At 43.8% G+C, this 22,012-nt stretch overlaps 1 protein-coding gene across 3 annotated transcripts in view; it reads right to left on the bottom strand.

Annotated features, from left to right (window-relative positions):
• RIMOC1 (RAB7A interacting MON1-CCZ1 complex subunit 1) overlaps positions 1-22,012 on the bottom strand; it is a 352,796-nt gene that overhangs the window by 108,685 nt on the left and 222,099 nt on the right. For all 3 annotated transcript variants that reach the window (XM_085631178.1, XM_085631180.1, XM_085631187.1), the window contains exon 5: positions 8,419-8,533. In XM_085631178.1, the coding sequence (XP_085487304.1) occupies positions 8,419-8,533 (115 nt within the window). The remainder of the gene's footprint in view (positions 1-8,418; positions 8,534-22,012) is intronic.

Raw genomic sequence — 22,012 nt, 5'->3', positions numbered from 1 at the left:
GAGCCTGGGGTGTCATGAGGTCTACAATGGCATCGGTAAATGGGGGTTCATGGCCCGGGGGCCTGTAGACTAGGGTATCGTGGATGGTGGTGTTGGGGATTGGTCTGGATCTGGAAGTGGAGGTGTTCTATGGTCGCCGTTGGGTCATTAGAGTGCATAGTCAGTCAGAGTGTGCTTTTGTAGATGATGGCAATGCCTCCTCCTCGACGGTCGGGGTGGTCCTTGTGGGTGATTTTGTAGAAGTCGGGATGACGATGGATATGTCTTGTCCGGAGCAGAGGTTGGTCCAGGATTACATGACAAAGGAGATGTCTGAAGAGGTGGTGTCAAGGAGGTTGCAAATTTCTGGGTGTATTTGTGGAGGCACGGCACGTTGAGGATGATGCAGTTGAGCCGGTCTAGTGTGCTGTTGGTCGGCTGGGCGGCAAGAGGTACTGGTGTGCTGATGTGGAAGGAGCTGCCTTTGCACTTTTGGCTGGCGCAGGGTGCAATGGTATTCTTCGGTGATGCTAGATGACAGGCAGCGTGGCATCCAGGGTTGAGGACGAGGGTGAGGAGGGTGCGGGCACTGTAGCAGTGGAGTGTCTGAGAGGCAGGGTCCCTGGTGCTGGCCATGTTACAGGGGCGGATGGACGCAGACGGGCATGCCTTTGGTGCACCAGTGGCACGCCCGCTGAGCATGGCCACACAACATCCGCCATTGGGTGGTGCTGCAGGGGGGCTGGTCAGCTGGGAGGTGGGAAACTTGGGAAAAGACACTGGAGGGGGTGGGGACGCGGGGATCGCAGCGGCAACGAGAGAGAGAACCGGGATAAAAGAACTGCAAAAAAGCACAGGAAAAACAAAGCCAAACAAAGCAAAGATAACAAAAAGACAGAGGTAAAAAAAAGCACCAGGAGTAGAGCAGAAAGATGAGCAGGAACAGCAGAAAAGAGAGACAGGAGGGCAGTCAAGCTGCAGAGCAGTGATGCTCTATCACTGGTCCACAAGTGATGAGGCACAAGCAGGAGCCTGTGGGTGGAGGAGGGACTTGAACATCTGACCTCCGGGTCAGAAGAAGCAGCAGCAGCAGATGGGGACAGCAGCAGCAGCAACCAGACGGCGCAGAGCTCTGGGAAGAGGAAGTCCACCAGGGTTAGTCCCCCGTACAAACAAAAGATACTAACAGGGGGCAAGGAAAGGCAGCACCACTATGGTTGTCGCTTACGATCTAACAGTGGCGACCAGATTTCCCAGTTCCCCAGCGAATAACAGTGGATCAAGCTGCATAGCCAAGGGACTGGGCCAGAACTGGTCCCCGTGCCCCTGGTACCCACTGCCACCAATGGCCGATCTCAGCGACTTGAGCGAGTTAGTGGAGTCCCCCAAAAGTCTTGTGCGTATCCCTTGGTGATGTAGGTCAGCCGCAGCGCAAGGATTGCTCAGGGCAAGATGTGTGTCACCCACAGGCACTAGACCTGGGCCCGACTCGCCCCGTTCCTCCTCCTCTATGCGTCCCACGTTCTCCTCACCTGAACATTTACGCCGGGGCTCAATGCGCTGCACTCTCTCCAAATCCGCGACTCAGTCACCAGGAGCATCAGCCAGGTGGGGTTTCACAAGCCTGGGCACAGCATTCGCAGCCAAGTCCAGTGGGGAACCTCCCGATGCAGGTGATGCACTGGCCCCCTTGGGCATGAAGTTTCTGCGCTCCCGCCACACGTTTGGCGCAGCTGAGGGGCCCCACTCTCCACAGCGTCCGGCCAGCGCAACACCAGGAGTCCTAATAAACAACACACTCTCCTACATTGACTAAGTTAATGCCATAACCTCTGCAGCTTTTTTTCATTTTACAAATGATAAAGAAAATTCACTCTTTTCTAAATGGCCATCTCCAGAAAACAGCTTTCACCTCTCTTGCCATCTCAAAGATCGATTATTGCACTGGGCTCAAGTCCTTAATACATTTCAAACACTACAGAATGCGGCTGCTCGATTGATGTGCAAAAATCTCCAAATTTCAATCAGCATCTCCATTAATTGCCAGACTTCACTGGCTTCCGGTAAGGCAGAGGGACACATTTAAAGTCTGTGCATAGTGTTTAAGGCATTGCATGGGATAGGCCCTGGTTTGTTGAGAAAGTGTTGTACTAGGTATTCACCAAGTCGGTCTCCATGCTCTGCATCGGCCAAATCGGTGGCAGTTTCCAGATTTAGATAAGCTAACTGGGGAGGGAGAAGCTTCATGCTCGGAGCATCAAATGCTTGGAATGCCCTCCCTTTACATATCAAAGCCCCAACCAATCTCTTGGATTTCAGAAACGAATTAAAAACTCTGCTTTTTGCCACACATTAACTGTTCCCTGACTTCAACCATTTTCTTTTCACTCAGCTACCGCCATGACGCCCCTTGGGGCAAGCGAGAGCTTTACAAAAAATACTTAACATAACCTAACAATATTTTTATGATAGGTTGATAGTGTCTCAATAGTTCATGTGTCATATGTGCGCAACATATTTAAAATGGAAAACCGTGCCTTCGCCAAGAGACTTCACATGTTACTATTCACACCTTACATCACAGATCAAGGGCTCATTGTTTTCTCATAACGCTGAGGACTATCACATACAACAAACAGTCTTGGATAAGATCACACCAGCTATGGGATAGGAGGCTTCAAGAAAAACAAAGAGTTGCCTTTCACACAGGCAAGCAGAAGACTATAAAATGTGCACCATGTACAAGACTCCTCATTTTGGAAAGATGGTAGTGCTCCTGTAGACATCAGATAGGATTAAGGAGAAAGGGAATGGCGTGCACTGTTTCCATCTCACATTGTATTAAAAATTGTCATCAATCGGTTTGCCAATTATTATTTTTAATATGTACTGCCTTCATTTACCTCACCATACTGCTTTTAGCTGAACTTACACTTTCCATATATCCTGCACTAAAACATGGCATTCATATATACATTAAGTCTTAAACTAAAGACTAGACTTCTTGTGGGTCCATGTTATGTTTCAGAGAAAGGTATTCCTGTAACCCACATTGAATAAAATGTATTTCTGATGATAGTTAGCAGGATTTGATTGTTACCCAATATGTATATCTTCAGGTATGTTGTGGGAGATGTGGAAGTCACAGTCTCTCTTTTTCTTCTCCCCAAGCAGGTAAGTTGGTTTAAACCAGTGCTTGCTCAAGAGCCAAGTAAAATCTGCTGAGGCATATTTATAAGAACGACTTGTAGAAATGTATGAGGGTCATGAAGAGGTTTGGACATCCTGTGGGTAGTAAAACCACTCAAAGGACTTGTTACTGATGTTTCTTGATATCCTTCTTTTTAAGGCTGCAGCCTTCAGTGCATCAGTCTCAGTTTTCACGCACCACATTTAGCCATCCACATGTGAGCCAAACATACTTCTGCCTGAGAAAGCTGTCAAGATCTGATCTGAGGCACCTTTTCTGGCAGTATTTGCCTGGGCTCTTTTGGAAGAGCTATAATGAACCCTCAATACAGGACACAGTGTACTTGCAACTTCGCTCTAGTGATGTCCCAGAAACCCTTGCGCTCTCTTGTGTGTGTTGGCTGTCTTGAAAGGAGGTCCTGCCCTGGCTTTCACCATGCATTATCCTGTGCTCTTGCATGTGACTTATTTCCGTGGAAAGATAATAACATATGGAGTCCAAGACTTTTGAACGAAAAGTAGAAATCAAAATATGTTTTAAAATTCATTCCCTCCTAAGACAAAGAACAATAAAGGATTTTGGTTTGCTGCTACGAATACATAGCGAAGGAAAGATCCAGAACAGTAAAACCAAGACTTTAAGCACCAACCCAGGAACACTCACTTTTTAAACTGTGCAGTCTTTCGATTTAAAGATACGTCTGAAAAGAGAATTAGCTCAAACGCAAGGGACTCACAATAAATAGATTTAAAAGACAAGGGATGCTAAGGAAGAGGCAGGGGTTCATGGTATGTCGTACAAGGTTTTTTATTATTCCTTGAAAACCTGTTCAATCTATGTATCTTTAATTAGTAGCTTGAAAAGTCTCACAAACGTTATGCTTAAAGTAAAAACTACATACTTCATCCCTTTCTCAAAGGAAAACCCTAAAGGTGAAAGTTTCTAAACTAAGAGAAGAGAAGTACTTTTCTTTTCAGGTGAGGTTAAAACTAGGTATTAGACTGAGAATTAAGGGATCATTTTGAGGAAGTTTACTTTATTAATCTCCCTCTATCTTTCATTTCTCTTTCCCAGGTGTTCCCCTTCCCAACACACCTTCTTTTGCATGGCCAAAACAAACGTCTGAGCTGTAATAGCACACTACGTTGATAGTGACTGGAGATGGACATAAACTAAGCCTCGCACTGTCAAGAGGATTGCTGGCACGGACAAAAATTACATTGTAAAATCCTTATGGCCATCAGCTGAAGCCAGGATTTACGCCTTAATGCCTGGTCATGGCAGTATCCATGCACTGCTAAATTAGATGTATACTGAATTTTAATGCTCCTCTAACCAAAATGTTATTGCTGTCACAAACAGGTTGCATTATGGACAATGAGACTCTGTCAAAGTTGAAGAATATCTTTGGAAAAAGGCAAAAAAGAAGACCTATCAGTTCTTGAGGTAGGATTTCTAAGAGATGTAGGAGATCTTCTCGAATGTCTAGTATGATGTGATCAAGATCATCTAGAATTACATCTGTGTGGTGTTCATGACCTTCTAAGAGTGAGGGGTTTATAGAAACTTGTGTATCCTGAGCAGCTGGAAGAGCAGGAACAGGCAGAGGCTGAACAATTATCTGAGTAGCAGCTGGAGCTCTAGTTGTTGGTAAGGATGGCAGTGGTTGAAGAAAGCTCCACCACTAATGTAACTCTGTGGTTAGGTAAGTGTGCCCTTGAGCTCTCAGAGTCATAAATGACAGAACAGTTATCTGTTTCAGATGACAGACCTAGTCAACAGAAATATGCAGGGAACTGCACAAAGTTGAACTTTGGTGTCTTATGATGTGTTTTTATTTCACATTGTGATGGTGTTTGACAGTGAAAGACTCTTAGTTGATGTAATTAGTGCCCTGATACTCAATTATTCTCTGACATTAAATAGTGTTTCAAAGGTGTAACTGCACTTTCAAATAAGTAGGGTGCCACTGTACTAGTCTTCGACATCAATGATCTCAATGTATATGATTTCCATGTCCATCTATCTTTTTAGATTTCCCACTGGGAACGTATTTTGAGACAGCATAGTGAGCTGTCTCAAAGGGACACCTTCTCACTCTTTAGAGCTCTCCATAGTACAAACTTGGTGCCTGAGTGGATTCTCAACCATGACATGAAGTCAAATTTAATGCCCATCCCGCCTTCAGGGAGGTGATATTCTGTTTCACAAATAGCAATTAATGTAAAAAAAAATACAAAAAAGGCCTGTCAGGAATTTAAAAAACACTTCGTCTTTCAAAACATGTCCAATGAACCACAACGTTTTAGATACTGAAAGAATTACAGCTGGAAACCAGTAAAAACAAAATGCTGAGCTCAGAGCTCTAATATCCTGTTTCCAGGTGCTCAAAAATAGAAACTGCCTTAATGGCCACTGACAAGGCATGATGGGATACCAATGGGGTGTGTTTCCCTAAAGGAGTAGTGACAGTGTTCAGTCTATTAGGGTTTGCAGCTCATACGTCAACACTACTCTACTCTCCTTCCTGTTATTTTTATAAACGTTTTGCAAGTTAGTTTACCTGTCACGATCCTTATTATAGTTACTTTTTCTAATCTAGAATTGGCTTAATTTTTAAAGATATGAACTTCTTCTCTAGACGTCGCATGATGGTCTGGACAGAGAACGGATTCATAAAGGTATCAATGGAAGGTTACAGAACCAAAGTAACAATAAGGAAAGCTTGAGGATTTAGATCAATAGTTTAAAAAATGTGAAGTCTATAAATCGAACTTCTTTGTAGCACAATTTGAGATCCTATGAAAAGCCACCAGATCATCAATAGGGGAGTTTCTTGACGGAATTGAATCAGAAGCCGGCAAACAAATCACGTAAACCAGATGAAAAGCTAGATGAAGAGCCTAAATCTAGACCAAAGTTCTCCACAATATTTCTCTAATTGGACATGGTGGAAACCATTACTTATGCAATGAGGGACATGATCTGGATTCTCTTCCTTACATCTCTTACAGGAAGATGGAGAACTATTTCTAGACTTGCGTCAATGTTCAACCAGAGACCTCATGTCATCCTGGTGTAGCTGGCAAACAGGCCTTTACAATGGAGTAGTAGCTGGGACCTTCAAGGAAGGCTGTTGTGGCAGAATCCTGTGAGAAGAACTAGGGGCTTCAAGGGGACTGTATTGGTCATCATACCAATTGAGAAGCGATCAGCAAATGTGCAGGATCTGGAGAAGGTGGTAAAGTTGGAAATGTCCCCCTCTAGGTTTTCCATGTGTAAGTAGATCAAGTTCTCACCAACAAAGGGAAAATTGTTTAGAGATGGGAAAGTTCTTCAATGTCTAAAAATATCTGAACATCAAAAAGTGCCTCAACATCGATTTAGAGCACTTTGAGCACTTCTATGCTAAAATAGGAGTTTGTCTCGATGTTGAATGGTTGATATCGATCATCTGACTCACAAGGTTAAGCACCTTAACATTGGACATGTCAAAATTAACCAGGATTAGGAATGCTGTTGATGAGAAGTAGCTGCCGACTCACCTCAAGAAGTGGCAGAAGTGACAACTTGAGAGGAAGAGAGGGTTGAATGGTGGCCACTCCCCCATAAAGCAGAAGCAGTAAGTGATGCACTACACCCATTGTCCGATTTTTTTACCACGGAGCCAGACTTCTTCCCTCTCCCTCAGCATTGTGACATATTTTGACAACTCCTACACAGTCTTTAATGGAATGGGTGTAAGAAAGATACATTACAGAGACATCACGGTCATAATTCCTTAACTATTCCTCCACAAGTTGAGCATTTATCAAATAATCAGTGCATACAAAGAGAAAAAGGTAAATAGTGGAGGGGCAAAAGTGAATAATAAAATGTCAATTATTGAGAGGCACAACGGCATTAAAAACCTTTTGTGTCAATAGGCAGTATTAAAAATTATTTTATATTAATATCTAAATTTCCTATCAAGTCTTTCCTGCTTTAAAGTTATATAAAAATTAGTGGCGTGAATACTCACGGACTCAATCTTTTTTCAGAGAAGAATGTACTTCCATCCATATGCCGTGTCTAACAAGGACCAGCATGAAGTTCAAACTCTGATCCAGCTCCTACAGTCCAGTAAGTACAAGTCTAACAATTCTACTACAAGGTCTAATCCAGCATAGCATTCAGAAGTATTTGTTTGTGCTTTAGCATTTTTTCTTGTGCCTTTGCCACTACTTGCCAGAGGGTATTATTCTGTAACCCTTCCTCTAGCCCATGAAAGCCACTCATTGAACCATAATTCTTTACTGTCTGTAAACTTCCTCGTGTCTTCAGTCACTGCCAATTATATCCATGACAAAAGTTACATTTTATCCCCGATTGGGTTGGGTTGGTTTGCAAATGGCTATAATGGCAATCATTCCCTGATGTCTCCCAGTCATTCATGACAATGTATTCTGCAGCTCATAGCTACCTATTTTTCCTACAAGAGTTTGCTCATCAAGCCAGGCTGCACTTTAGATCAAGCAGGTACTCCTAGGAACGATGTACACCCAACTATGTGCACAATTGTGACACTGTTTTAATGATCATTAGAAGAATGTAGTTATTCTGTATGCCATAAACACTTAAGCTCTCATTACGATGATCCCAGAAGTAGGTGCTGAAATACCGGTTGTCTCGAATCTCTGATAACAATTGGTATCCCCTCACATAAAACCAGCCATGATGATAAATCCCCCCCAGAACAGGTAATAACTAGCCAACTCAATAACATGGGACGGAAATCTGCAGGTTTTCCCAGATTTCAGCAATACCTCTTCTAAACACTGACTCTTCTGAACAGGCACTAAATAACAGTGGGGTGGTGGGACTGGGTTCGGTGACGGGGGAAGAAAGGGCCTTGGGCGGTTGTGACCTCAATGGGGGAGTGTTGACTGCTCTCATAATGGTGCTGTAGGGGCTTGGTGAGGATGGGCTGCACCTCTGGCCCCAGTCCCAGTTCCTCTCCAACCACGGTTTTATCAGTTGTGGATCCATAACCAGTAAAACCGGGTCGTGTGTTTTCAGGGCTAGTAGTTTTGGCATCACAAACACCGCACCACTTGCCGTATAGAGGAGTAGTATCCTTTGAAGGCGTATGGCTATGCTATACTTTTAAAGAAGACTGTAGAAGGAAAACAAATAATATAATACACTGCCCTCCTTAAAATACATTTACTGTTCTTTATAGATTCAATACAATTACAATAAGTATTTACCTTGGCTGAGAAGTTTGGCAGTATTTAGGTCCTGAAATGACACACCATCTTCTAGCTTAACAGGGCATTTCACGTTAAGCATAGTCAACAAGTAATTGATTCCATCTTTGAGAAACTACATCAGAATTGAGATGTTAACAATCATGTAATGTTTTTATAGTTTTACAGCACAAAACTAATACAAACATACAATAATCCACATACATTCAAAGAAGAAGCTATACTGAAGATAAAGCATCTACAGTTTGCTTTCCAGTTGAAAACATTAAGGTAAAACATAGAACAAACGAGCAGCAAAAGAGATCAAAGAAAAAGTTACTTACATGTAATAATAGTTCTCCAGCACTGATTTTCTCACTACATTCATAACCTTTAGGATAATTACCATCTACCAGGCCAGACACTAAAGCACCCCCATTTTTAGTTTTAAATGTTTTCCTGGAACTATTTGAATTGTTAATATGGTCAAGAGCATAGTGTCTAATGCCAGAGCTGTTGAACTTCCTCAGGAGAATTTCCAAAGCACTTGGACAGCAATCTTACTGTCCTCACCTCTACCCATTTACGTGAAGACTGTCTCTCAAGGAGATGAGTAGCTTTACATGGAAAGATTATTCAGCAAGCGCTGCTACTCTTCAAGGAAATGTTGGGCTTCCCTAAATCATAGAGAAGAAAAGCATACTTCTCCCCAACTACAGTATCCACAATTTGATACATATGTGTGATTATTCCCTGTTATAAGGCTGGTAATCCTCAGTCATCATAGTTAAGGCAGACATGTTTATGCACATAATATTTAGAACAGCCATATTCTATACACAGTTTATTCAACTCATTATTTGACCTAAACTCTGGCTAATGAGGTGGAGAGACACAGATCTACAACAGCCCACAGAGGCTGAGCTGCTCAGATTTTCAAAGATAGCCAAGGATTTAGCTATGACTGGAAGTGATGTATGTCAGTTTGTCAGGGGACTAATTCATGTTTTTTTTTTAAAAACCGAAACATTACCTTCTCAATTACTTTTTAACTTTGAGAGCTTGACTTGTTCTCATGATCCATAACTGTGCTAGTAAAAACATTCTGTGTGCCAGGAGGCTTCAACTCTAGTCCAGCCACATATCCTAAGTCTGTATTGTTTGTCTGTTTCCCCGCTCAGATAACATTTTGGGAGGAGTGAATCTCATGCACTAGTGACTCTTAGGCCATTTGGCATTGCACACAACCTTTTTTACGCAGATATTTTGAGTGCCAAAGCCCATCCGGCTTCACCCGGGTCCAAACTAAACCAGAAACCAGGAGTTATGGAGATATGCTCCTCCACACTTAAACAAATTCATAATCCTTTACCTACCACATATCTTACTCTTTATTGAAGCTTAGTTCTCTTTAGTTCTTGTAACCACCTGCGCATTCTGACAAAACTGTAAACAGTACTTACAATTATTTTTAAAACCAACATCATATTGAACACCCTCCTTTTTGTCTGCCGCAAACATCACTGATCAACAGGGCTATATCAAAACGGGGCTCATTAATGCACATTCCCGGCAAAAAATCACTACAAACATTTCGGATATTCAAGCTCAATACAATTTAAATATCTTAGATACCAACAAGATTTGACTCCAAGATTGGCATGATCCCATAACTGCAAATCATCCAATCACAATTTCCTAAGAAATGACTGACCAGGAGAAAAACATGGATGTTAGGTTCCGAGTGTTCAATTCAGACTCTGCTGAAAGCCCTTGAAAACCTTTGAGAGTGGGAAAGATGTTTCCATAACCAGCTGTAGGAGTCTAGAGTACACAGTGAAGGAAAGTGAGATAGATGATGGATCGGATATCACTCTTTTGAATGGATTGGTCTCAGATGAAGGACAGCACAGCACTACCTCAGTGTTGGAGGGATGGAAGTTCAAAGGAACCATCTGCGAGTTGGGAATATTAGCCAGAGTGAACACATGTAAAATACAATCGTAGAGGGGCCTACTGGTTTTGGCAGTGGGTGTTGCTGGGTTGAGCCTTGAGCATACATACCTGTTTAAGAGGTGAGGGAGCCAGGACGCCACCACAAACCAGGCCAGTCAGAAGCTGATGACCTAAGCAAGAGTAAGGCACTTGGGATACTGAGAAATCACAGCACAAGAAAGAAAAGGCGATCTAATGGGAAATCTACCATGAGGGAACCCAGAGGGAACAAAAAGCAAACGGGAGGGACTGAAAATAGGTGCAAATGGTATGAAAGAGAAAAGCCATAACAAATAATGACTCATTGCAAGGTGAAGGCTGTATATCAGGAATGGTCTACCCTAATGCCTTGGAAGTGACCCCCAACCAATATGGGAAAGAATGTTCTCTTAGATCTAGTCTACTCGTGCTCCAGTGTTCCCCACCGCTTTAGTTTCCATAAGCCCATTCTCCATAGTCCTTAGCCACCTTATGCTTAATGAGGAGTCTTTGCTCAGACAGATTCCTGATAGAATAGAAATTATATACAGAAAATGTTCCACAAAATGTAAAATCTAAATTGTAACAAAAGAGGAATCTGAGATCATGGCAACCTCCATCATGCTCTCCCCCAATAATGCTATCTTAACTACACTGTCACACCAAACAGCAATAACATCTACATCATTTAGCGATGATTTAATCAAGTTGGTATCGGCCTTTCCTCAGACCAAAAATATATATTGCCATTTTAGGCAATATTAACATGCATTTAAAACAAGTAGAAGTAGGCCCACCCAAGTTAAGGGCAAACTGTGAGGACTGCAGATTAAGTCAACTAGTTAAATCCCTACCCAGTCAGCAGGTCACACTTTCAATGCTGTCTGGTCCCCACCTCACCCTTTTCAGTCATTTAGGGTATGGTCTGGACTGACCACTTTCTTATAGATTTTGACTCTGGATCTGCAATAAACGTAAGATCTATTTTCAGTATCAGATTTCTTATGGGCCCTTCCATAGGATCAGTTCAAAAACTCTAAAATGCTGTGGCCACACAACCAGTGCTTGATTCATCAAAAAACAACCTGCTCTGGCTATAATTGTTGGGCCAGTAGCGTTCATCTCCAAGCTGACTCCAAAACATACGTAGTTAGTTCCTCATGGTCAACAGCATACTTGCTAGGCAACCGTGTTACATAGTTGCTGCCTGATGTTTAAAATTTAGAATCATAGTAACCTGTACTTCTGAGTCGTTGACAAACATCTTTGGAATCAGAAAAGTATTTTTGCACTACACTTGTATACGGATAAAGACATCTATGTATTTATTTCCCCCAAGGAATCATCTGTAGGAGAATTGTTGAACTTTTTGCCTTCCTCCTGTATTTTTTCTGACCTATTGTTTGTGGTTTTAGGACTCTAGGCACTTTATCACTGCTGATCAGTGCTAAAGTGCATGTGCTCTCTATGGTAAACTTGGTAAGATTGGTCTACACCCGTTTGGCATATTTAATTTACCGATCAGTCCCTTATACAGTGGTATCTCATATACCCAGGGCCAGTAAATTAAATGCTACTGGTTGGTTTGCATCGCTGCTTGCGCCACCCACCAAAATAGCCTTTCAGACCTGTCTCAGGCCTGTGCCACTGCAGGGCCTGCGCACACAGTTTACTGCCGCTGCGACATGGCACATAAAGTGGTTGCCACGTCTGTGACTCCTCTTTTACTACATATCAGTCACCCCTAAGGTAGGCCCTAGCTAGCCCTATGGGCAGGGTGAGGTGTAGATAAAAGGTAGGACATGTGCCTTAACTGTGTGGCATGTCCTGGCAGTGACAAACAGCCTGTTTGCTTGCTCGCTGCTGTGAGGCTACCCTCATAGGGATGCATTAGGGATTCCCTGATATGTGCTTCAGTGGTAATTCCTGACATGAAAGGAGTAGCATGATCAAGTTTGGTAAGTTTTGAATAGTGGTGATAAATGCAGTGTAGTAGTATTCGCGGATTTATTATCACTATTTTAGAAATGCCACTTTTAGAAGTAGGCATTTCTGTGTGCTATGTGTTTTTGTGCCTGCCTGTTGTGTATTGACTGTCTGGCCTTGGAGTGACTGGGGAGGTGTAGTGGCTCCAGAGAGTCTTGGTGAGTCAGCGCAAGGGTGAATAGTCATGTTCTACATTTGAAGTGGCTGGAGGAGTAGCACCTGCATCTGAATAGGGCTGTGCCTGACTTCCACAATGACGGCTCCGCCCCCCTGTGATGTGTCTGGGGCCAGGGCCTACACTTACAACGGGGAGTGTTGTGCACTAGACAAGTGCCCCCCAGAACTGGTGTGGACTGGGTCCAGGGCCCTGTACCAGGGCAGAACATAGACTTTGTGCTATATAAATAGCTGACCCCATGTGAACTGAACTGGTGCTTACTTGGAACTTGTGGCTGGCAGGCTGCTGGGCTGCCAGGAGGAATCGCCTTGGGACTGGCCTATTCTTGGGAGGGGGTGCTGAAAGAAGGGTGCCCCTGTGTCCTGGAATCCTTGTGCTGGCCTACTTGGCTGCTCCCTGCTACCACGTTCCCAATGCTCCTACCTTGAGTTCAGACTTAGGTGCTTGTTCTTTTTGGGCTTGTGGGCTTGAACTTAAGTTGGAGGGGCACGCTGTGACCAGGGTTCCTGAGTCCTAATTGTGGGCTTGTTCATCAGTGCAGCATGTGGAGCGCTTCATCTGCACTGTGCCCCTCAGCGCTTTGTCTGCCCACCAGGAGTGTGTGGTGGGCATCTTTAATTTCATTGTCCTGGGCCAAGAAGTGGGCTCTGGTTGTGGGCGGGGCCGTCTTCCAGAGGAAACAGGAAGTCTGGGACAGCTGGCCCAACGGGGACTTCGCTCCGTGTCTTACCTCCACATGATCTCACCACTGGTCCAGGAATCGGGACCCGGAAGGCCCTGACTGGCCGCAGGCTGATGCCCAAAGGAGGAGCAACTTTGACGGAGATTTCACTTTGTGTCTGCCGCAACCGCACCCAGGAGGTCAGGGGAAAATCTTTGCCCCATACAGCATTTTTTCAGGTACCACTGGCAGATGCCTAGGGATCACCTCACGAGTAGGGGGTGGAGGGGTCTGAAGTCTGTCGCCATGGCGGGGCGAGCCCAGGACGGGCCCCCGATCTGGAATTGGCTGCAAGTGTGTTGACACGCTTGGCATTATCGCAGCTGTGCCGCATGGTCGCGGGCAGCTACATTCACATCTCTAGTCTCGGGGGCATTTTCCATTAAAGGAGCCAGGGTGTGTTGCGCCCCCACCCTTGATTTGGTGCACTGGGCACCGGGGTCTTTTCTTTGGTGGTCAGGTCAAGGCGAGACCTTGATGGAGGCCCCCACTCCTCTATATGGGAGAAAGAGGAGTCATAAGGGTTATTTCCAGTGGGGATATGGTTGCCTTTTCCAGGTTTCCACTACAGGGCACTGTGGATTGCGTGCATAACTAATCTGTTATGCCCTGATGTGCTACAGGAAATCTATGGGCTAATGTGCATTACTGCAAGTGTTTACTTTGGTACACTGTTGCTACTTCTGTGTATGCATAATATACTATGCTCAGTGCCGTTATTTGGGTTATGGGTAATGTGTTCTGCTACAGTACAATGTTACCAATAGTTATTGGTTATCTCCAAATGTAATGTTTATGACAATTGCATGACTGGCAATGTGGTGTATATAATCCCTGTAAAGTCATGCCTGGTGGCTCAGTGTATATATGTGATATGTTCTAATGTGTTTTATGAATAATACAAAGGCTATTTTTTATGCAACCTTGTATGGAGTTTCTTTGTGGTGTGCCTAGTGTGTCGATGCTGTTTGAGTGGGTTGCACAAACACTTTACACATGATCTCTGGGATAATCCCGCCTGCTCTGCCAAGCTACCAAGGGGGTGAGCAGGGGTTATCTTCAGTGTGTAACTCTCTTGCCCTAACTAGAGTGGTGGTTTCTGCCTGCTTAGGCGCATGCCCTAGCCAAGCAGAAATCCCATTTCTAATGATTATAAATTCATATTTTGCACTTTGCTAATTTCACAATAAGTCTTTTATTAGGATTCTGAAATTTGAGTGAATTTTTGTATTTCCGTAATGAGTCGTCCATTTGGATTAGAACTCAAAGGTAATGCCATTGCTTCTACAAGAGGAGTTAGTGGGATAACATTTTCACAAAGTATCATTCATGGAACCAGTATGATATTAAGAAATTCTTAAGAACAAATATATAATTTCTAAGTGCATAGGGGAACTATAGGATTGAATGCTTTTTGTATTACGCTCATCTATCCATATATCAAAACCCACAGGGAGCTATCACGTGATATTGAAGGTTGTTCTCTTAAGCAAACACTATACAGTTATTAAGATTGCTTTTTAAAGTGACCATATTGACTTTCATTGTATTTCAGCTCATGAAAAAGATCAAGCTTCATTATAAAATAGTGTGAAATACAGAGATTGTCAGAAGGCATATCATATACAATGTTAGGTATTCAAGTTGTTGTCAAGGCCATACCAAAAGTATTTTTGCGTCTCTGATTTCAACAACCCTGCCCTGTAAATCAATCTCAGTGATGCAACCAGGAACAGTGGCAATATCTGGGATCTTGGTTTCTCTCTCTTGTAACATTGCCTTTTTCCCTTGATCTAATTCTAAGTTACATGTTGTTAATGTAACATTAGCAGTGGCTTTGGAGAAGTGCAGAAGCTCTTATCACTCCTAATGGATCTGGATTGCAAGGTTAATGCATCTTGACTGTTTCACATACAGACAAGTCGTTCCTCACATGAAGTGACTAGACATGTCAAAGAGAAATTAACGTTTCTCAACTGTTAAAATCGACAAGTTGAACTTCTGGGAAGCTCCATCATTAAGACCATAAACGTTGTGTATATAATCAAGCGGTGGATTCTCCGATTGTGGTACTGGGCCAGGATCATCATCAGAGTCATAATCATAATTTTGAAACTGAATGAATGTGACTATTGTTGCCCTGATCATCATCAATGCCATCGACATCCCTGTGGCCTTAGCATCATCTGAATTGTTGTCATATTCCTAAATGGTCTGGAGTCTGCGTTTGGCTGGATCCTGGAGGTGCTCAAGTTGTTTAACCTGGAGGCGCATGCAATAGTACACTGTGTAGGGCATCAGATGGGAGCAGTAATGGTAAAGAGGGCCGAACCTGGAAGTCAGAAGACTCTTGCTAGGCTGAAGGGCTCGAGTATGAAGGAGGAGATTATGAAATTGGCTGAGGTAACAAAACAATTGGTGCTAAACGTTGCATATAGTAGCATGGAGGATGGTAAAAGAGTCCAGAAAAACTGCCATTATCATAGGGAGAGGTCGAAAACTTGACTAATAAACATAGTGTAGGGGTCACTCAGGTGTTGTTACTCTTCAATGTCCCTGGGAACCAAGTGAATGTCAACAGTCTCATGAAATCAGTCAAATTAGTTTACCATGTTTTGAAAATAGTCCTCACTGTCTGCTACACTAAGGCCACTTCCGTCCTGGTAGGAATAGGATTCTTGAAAGATCTTCCTAGGCAACACCTGTGTGATCCTGTAAGGCAATATAGTAAGCATTAGAGAAATACTAGAGGCCAAATGTCTCATCACCATTTGATAACTGTTCATTGATGATGCAGCTGTCACTAGTGATGCTATCAATGTGGGTGGAATTGAAGAATTGCTTGTTGAAGGGACACTCATTGATTAAGTGGTTATCAAAAGGTAATTTATATGGCGACTGTCGATGAAGGGATAACCTTCTATGTGGTTATCATCGATGTAAGCATAAAAAAAGAGATGCGAGTTGACATCAGTGCTATCTTCGATAGTGATATTACCAACTCAGAGTCGCTTAACATCAAAAAAGGATGCTTGCTGACAACTGTGAATGGGAGGTCAGTGGTTGTGGAGGATTTCTTCATTTGTGAAGACTTGCCAGCAGTCGTAGACAAAGGTTTCGTCATCAACAGTGTCAAGAATCAGAGAATCAATAAGTCCAAAACTAGTAATAATAGGAAAAGATTTGCTCACAAGAGGAAATCAGCACACAGATAAAATGGTATAGGGAAGCTTGGAGGAGGTGGTGGATGGGCCTGTGGGAATTGGTGCAGAGAGAAGGAGAGAGGAGGTGGAGGATGGGCCAGTGGCAGCTGATGCAGAGAGAAGGAGAAACAGACTGGCCAACGAGAGACGAAAATCAATCTTGGTTGCACTCCTAGGACACAGGTTAGGATGGGTGCTTCCAGCTGACTAAGTATCAGCAGAGGTAAATTGTCAGTGCCACGCAACTTGCTTTGTTGAAATGTTCCCACTCCACTCAGTTCATTTATGGAAGCGTACGCACTTTTTTGTTCTTTTTGTCCTTCCCTTCATGTTTCCGATGTTTTTGTTTTGGGAGCTGTCTGTTTTACATTTCATCAAGCGATTACATCTTGACATCCACCCTGCTGTGACCCATGCTCCCGACCTCGGAGAGAGTCTCCCTGTACTGTCCAGGTTTGTCAACAGCCTGTGACCTTACCCACGGGTTTCCACCATACTACTAAGACATTTACCACAATCTGCCCACAAGAACTACCTGTAGAAATTCAGTAGATGAGGGGCCGCAGCAGAGGTGTGTTCACTCTCTTCTCCCTTACCCTCTTTTCCCACTGTTGGCATCCCGTCAGTGAGACTTCCTGATCAGCGTTTACTGACCTGCCCTCCAGGGAGGAGATTGATGCAATCTCATTTGAAGTGTGCCTCAAACTATCCGCCATTGGCTATCTCAACAAATGGCTGAAAATGCCTTTCACGGTCGTAGGCTCTGGGGATGTCAACAAATAGCGCAAACTCTCAGCTGTCTTGCCTTTACCAGAGGGATGACTACCCACAGCAAAGGTCTGCACCTTGGAGGCTGGCACACATTGTTTTAGGGTAAAGCTTGAAAGTCTCAGAGGAGGATGCTTTGACCAACGGAAGGTAAGAGTTGCTTACCTGTAATCCTAGTTCTCGCGCTAGGTTTCCCAAGCACTTTTATAAAAAGAAATATATAAATATATCAACTATTATCACTCTTGAGAATAATTGGTTATGCTTCCTCCTACAGGAGTAGGTGACACAGAAGGAGGATGAGGGAAGTCTTTGCCTTTTAGGAGGCTTTCCTGCAGGAGCAAATTGCTGTTGCTATTGACCTCCTCTACCTCTGGAGGATCTTCTAGGATGGTATGATTGCCTTTGTTGTTGCTGTTGTTGATGAAACCAATGAGGGGTTTAAACCCTCTGAGGGAAGTAGTACCTATGATATGGCCTGTATTTTTACCTGAATTCTTTTCTCTTTTTCAGGCAAACTGCTTTCAAGGTCTCCATCTCCGTAATCATATGAGACATTTCATTGTTCGCATGTGAACCAAATGTGGTGTCTGAAAAGGGTGTGTTTAAAATTCTTTGCTGAGCTTCTGGTTTTAGACCAGTCAGCCTGTGCTGCTAGGTCCCAATCATCTGCTGCTGCTCAAATGATTTGGTTAAAAAACAGCATACCTTTGTTAAGGACTGCTTGAAAATCCTGCTTATTTTCTTTGGGTAGTTTGTCTTAATACTTTGCAGAGAATCACAGAAAAATCTATTGTACCTGCCCAAATGACCTGTAGCATTTGCTGCTTTCACAATGGATGCAGATGTTACTCCCATTTTCCTACTCACAGAGTCGATTCTCTTGCTCTCTTTATCTGGTGGAACAAAAGAATTAGGAACCACTGAGTGGGATTTTCTCACCGCAGCCACCATAACAGAATCTGGAGTATGGTCCTGTCTAAGGAATATAGGGTCCTGATCCAGTGGTTGTCCATTTTAAAAAGCCTTGAGGGATCAGATTTTAAAGAAGCTGGCATAGGAAACAACTGTATAGCAGGTTCCTGTATACCAGGGACCAATGGAAGTAAGGGCCTTGAACAGGTTTGATGGTGCAAAGTTTTGAATTTGACCGAAGTCGAGGTCACGGTAGTGGGAATTGCAATATTTAACTTTGCTGCATCTCGTATTAGCACTTCATTTAATGTAGTGAGATCATTCACAGGCGAGACTCGTGCTGGAGGAGTGTCCGTTAGAGCTGGAGAATAATCTCTGATGGTTGTCCAAGATGGCGAATACCTTCTGTGGTGACAGTGAGACTTTCTTGTACTACTTTCTACTAGATCTCCTGGAATAAGCTTAGAAGATCTTGGTCTGAAAGTTCTGTTAGATCTAGAGCATGTATGATGTCTTATCCTAGGAGTCATTCTTGGAGGAGGACTTTTGTCTGTTTGAGGGCTTGATGGAGGAGCCCGAGCTTGAAGCCGATACTTTTTCTAGTCTCAGAGATGATACTGGACCTGATGAAAGTTAATTGGAATGTACTGTCTCAGGAGCATTCCTGGAAGGTGAATAGGTTTGTGAGTAGTCAGAACCTGGAGGGCCTGCTTTCTGTTTATACAGACTTTGAAGCCATTGTGGTTATATTTGTAATGAAGGTTAATTAGATCTTTACTTGAAACTATATCTAGTTTTTGATGACACCATATAAAATGACCCTGACGTCAACTGTGGTGGATGTGACTTCGATTGTAGATGCTTTAATATCGGCGGTGTCTAAAACATCTATAACTGCTTTGAAGGTGACAATCGATGTTCTCTTGAATTAGAATCCCGGCTTGACATCGAGTGCTGTTTTGACAGAGTACCTGTGTTATAAATATGTATTTAAACACGGTTGTCATTTTTCCTTATATTGTAATTCAGTTTTTTACCTCTTGTTATCCTTTCACATTAATGGTTTGCTCCTCCCCTGAGTTTCTGGGATCTTGGTTCCATTCTGGGACTCTTGGGAGTGCACGATAGAATGTTGTGACAAGGAGTTGAGGAGCGTTAAGACTGGCAGTTGGGAAACCAGTTTGAAAATAAATCAACTCACCTACTTCACCCTGCGTTGTGGATTCATTTTACTTCAACCTGTCAATGGCGAACAAGTGCCCAGGCTGCCCATTTTGGACATAAAACTCTTCAATGTCATAATCCTAGACGTAATTTCCCTTTGAGGACTTCTCCCCTTGGATCTGCCTCTAGGGGAGCGAGAAAAGAGCGCTCTGGTTAAAATGACCTTCCCCAGGGCCTCTCGAACAACCACCAACTTTCTCCTAATGCTTTCCTTAAAGTGCCTGAAGTCTCATGATCTGCCTGTCTTTTTGCTCCCTTCTGAAACATTTCTGGCAGTGTCTAAGTGACTCAGGGTGATGATCTTTGGGAAACGCAGTGAAAACAGGCCCTGTGTTGATCTGTTTGTGCCTTTTTTTTAACCGCAGGAAGGACACTTCACAAAAAATGAGGCATTCTGACAGGAAACTACTCTAAATTAATAAAGATGTCAAGTGAAACCCTTAAGATAAATATTTCTACTGGTTTTAGACAATAAAGGCAGAGTTCAGTGTCCCTGGATCCTGTTTCTAGGAGCCACAAAAATGAACTGACCAAACTATTACCTGTGGGGCATGATGGAATGCTAGCCTATCATTGCAGTAAAAAGAAAGTGGAGAACCCAATCTACCCTTAAAGGCTTGGGAAATATAGCTATTGATAGGTAAATATGCCTACAAGGGTTTTGATTCAAAAGACTAAGTAAAAAACCGTTTAGATAGATCGCTTTGTTGTCAAGCCCCCACAGGTAGCTAACAATTGAACAATCAATAATTAAATTTACCCATTTATATCACAATGAATCTACAATGAAAATTCTAAACACAGGTGTACATTTTTCAAAATGTGAACTAATTTAATGTGAACAGAGAAAGGAGTACAACACGATATAACAAAACATAATGACTGAGGTTAGTAGATGATATACAGAAGTTGAGACCTCAGGGTCATATATGTAAGCATATCGTTATGAATTCAAATAACTGACTAACATATCCACCACTCAAATTACTTTCATATTTCACTACACTAATTCACCACTAAACCTTAATGGGTTTTGGAGTAGCGTGCAACTCACCGAAAAAGCAATTTGATGCCTCGTCCGGTGAGGGCTATTTAAATGCAATTACAATACAATATCCGGTCGAGCGGCTCAAATTCCACCATGATTGTCGGACCGCAGCCGGTGGTGTGCAGACCGGGCCTCCTTCCTGGAGCGTATGGCAGTCCAGCCCCCTTGTGTTAGGAATGCCTCGGACTAGGGCTCATTTGGCAGTGCCTCTGAGGACAATCAAGCAGGGACACGTCTGCAAATGGGGGCCACGCTTGCCCGATCGGCTCCTTGTCTTCAGCATGTCTCTCTGAGGCCTATCCGTCACGCCCGCAACCGCTTCGACCACGGTTGGAGGACCACGTGTTTGTCGCCCCACCTCTGACCTGTGTGGCAGGCGCTGGAGAGGCCCTGGGACCACTGGTGTGTGAAACGCTGTACCTGTGTGACCTGCGTGCCCCTGAGGACTGCTCGTTTAGCTGCCATTGTGAGTCTAGACTCATAGCCCTGGTGGGACTTAGTAGTGGAGCAAGGGAGAGACGGCCAAAAGTGTGTTGCCCATGTTATTTGATCCCTGTGAGGCAGTGAATTGGGACCAATCGACGAGTGGTCACAGAGCCCAACTTCTCCATCCCCCGGTTCGGTTGGCAGAGGCTGTGATACCCCCTCTGCAGAACTGTGCTCCCCTTCAGACGGGGCTTCTTGAATCCGTATCAGAGGAGAGTGGTGACTAACATTGGTGTGATCTGCAGGGGACCTCAGGATGGCGTTGGCACCCTGCATGGTCTTAGAAGGAGGTCCTAAGGCCTACAGACGTTACCCCCCCTCTTGTCATCCTCACTGGGTGTCCACCGCTGTATGCTGAACTGGTGACAGTTTGAGTTTTTTCCCTGTGGCTGTTCGGCGGGAAGGATGGCTATTGGACGACCCAGCCCGTGCAGTATCTGTATTGGCCTACCGAGTCAGGGAGGCATCATGGGCAAGGACAGGAGACTTTTCAATACACAGCAAACAAAAATGGACCAGTCCACACTCACTGGGGCAACAGCAGAGACAAACTTTTAATGAAGTCAAACAGAAATTCAGGGTGATGGGTGTTCAATATATGCTGCTTTATCCAGCTAAACTTCTAGGTCTGCATGAGGGTAGCTCACACTTCTTTATGCAACCAGAGGAAGTTTGGGACTTGTTCGAAATCTGCGGGGACGAGTGCATCCAGCTGCAGGACAAAACGGAACCCTGTCGGTGGGGTGGAGGGGTGGCTAGTGGGCGGGCTCGATGACAAGGAAGAGAAGCAGCACGTCACATCCAGTGCTAGGGTGTTGGTTGCACAGGTGGTATTTTGAACTTGGAACAGCAGCGACAGGAATGAGAAACAGCCAGGGCACAGGTGGAGTCGCTCACTTAATTACCTCAGCCGGGAGCGTATCAGACTTGGTGGAGGAGACGCAAATCCCTGACACTGAGTCCACTTTAATTTGAGAATCAACTCAAGTCAGTGCTGGTGCCTGCTGGGGTCCCATTGAGGGGCCATGGTCGGTGATGCAGCCACTTCCATGTGATGATTGCCCAGAGGAGAACGTATTGTATGAGCCTATAATGTATTCTCCGACTTTTGG

The sequence above is a fragment of the Triturus cristatus genome, chromosome 2_1 (genome assembly GCF_964204655.1).
Source record: "Triturus cristatus chromosome 2_1, aTriCri1.1, whole genome shotgun sequence".
NCBI lineage: Eukaryota > Metazoa > Chordata > Amphibia > Caudata > Salamandridae > Triturus > Triturus cristatus.
This window is presented reverse-complemented; position numbering and strand designations above follow the sequence as displayed.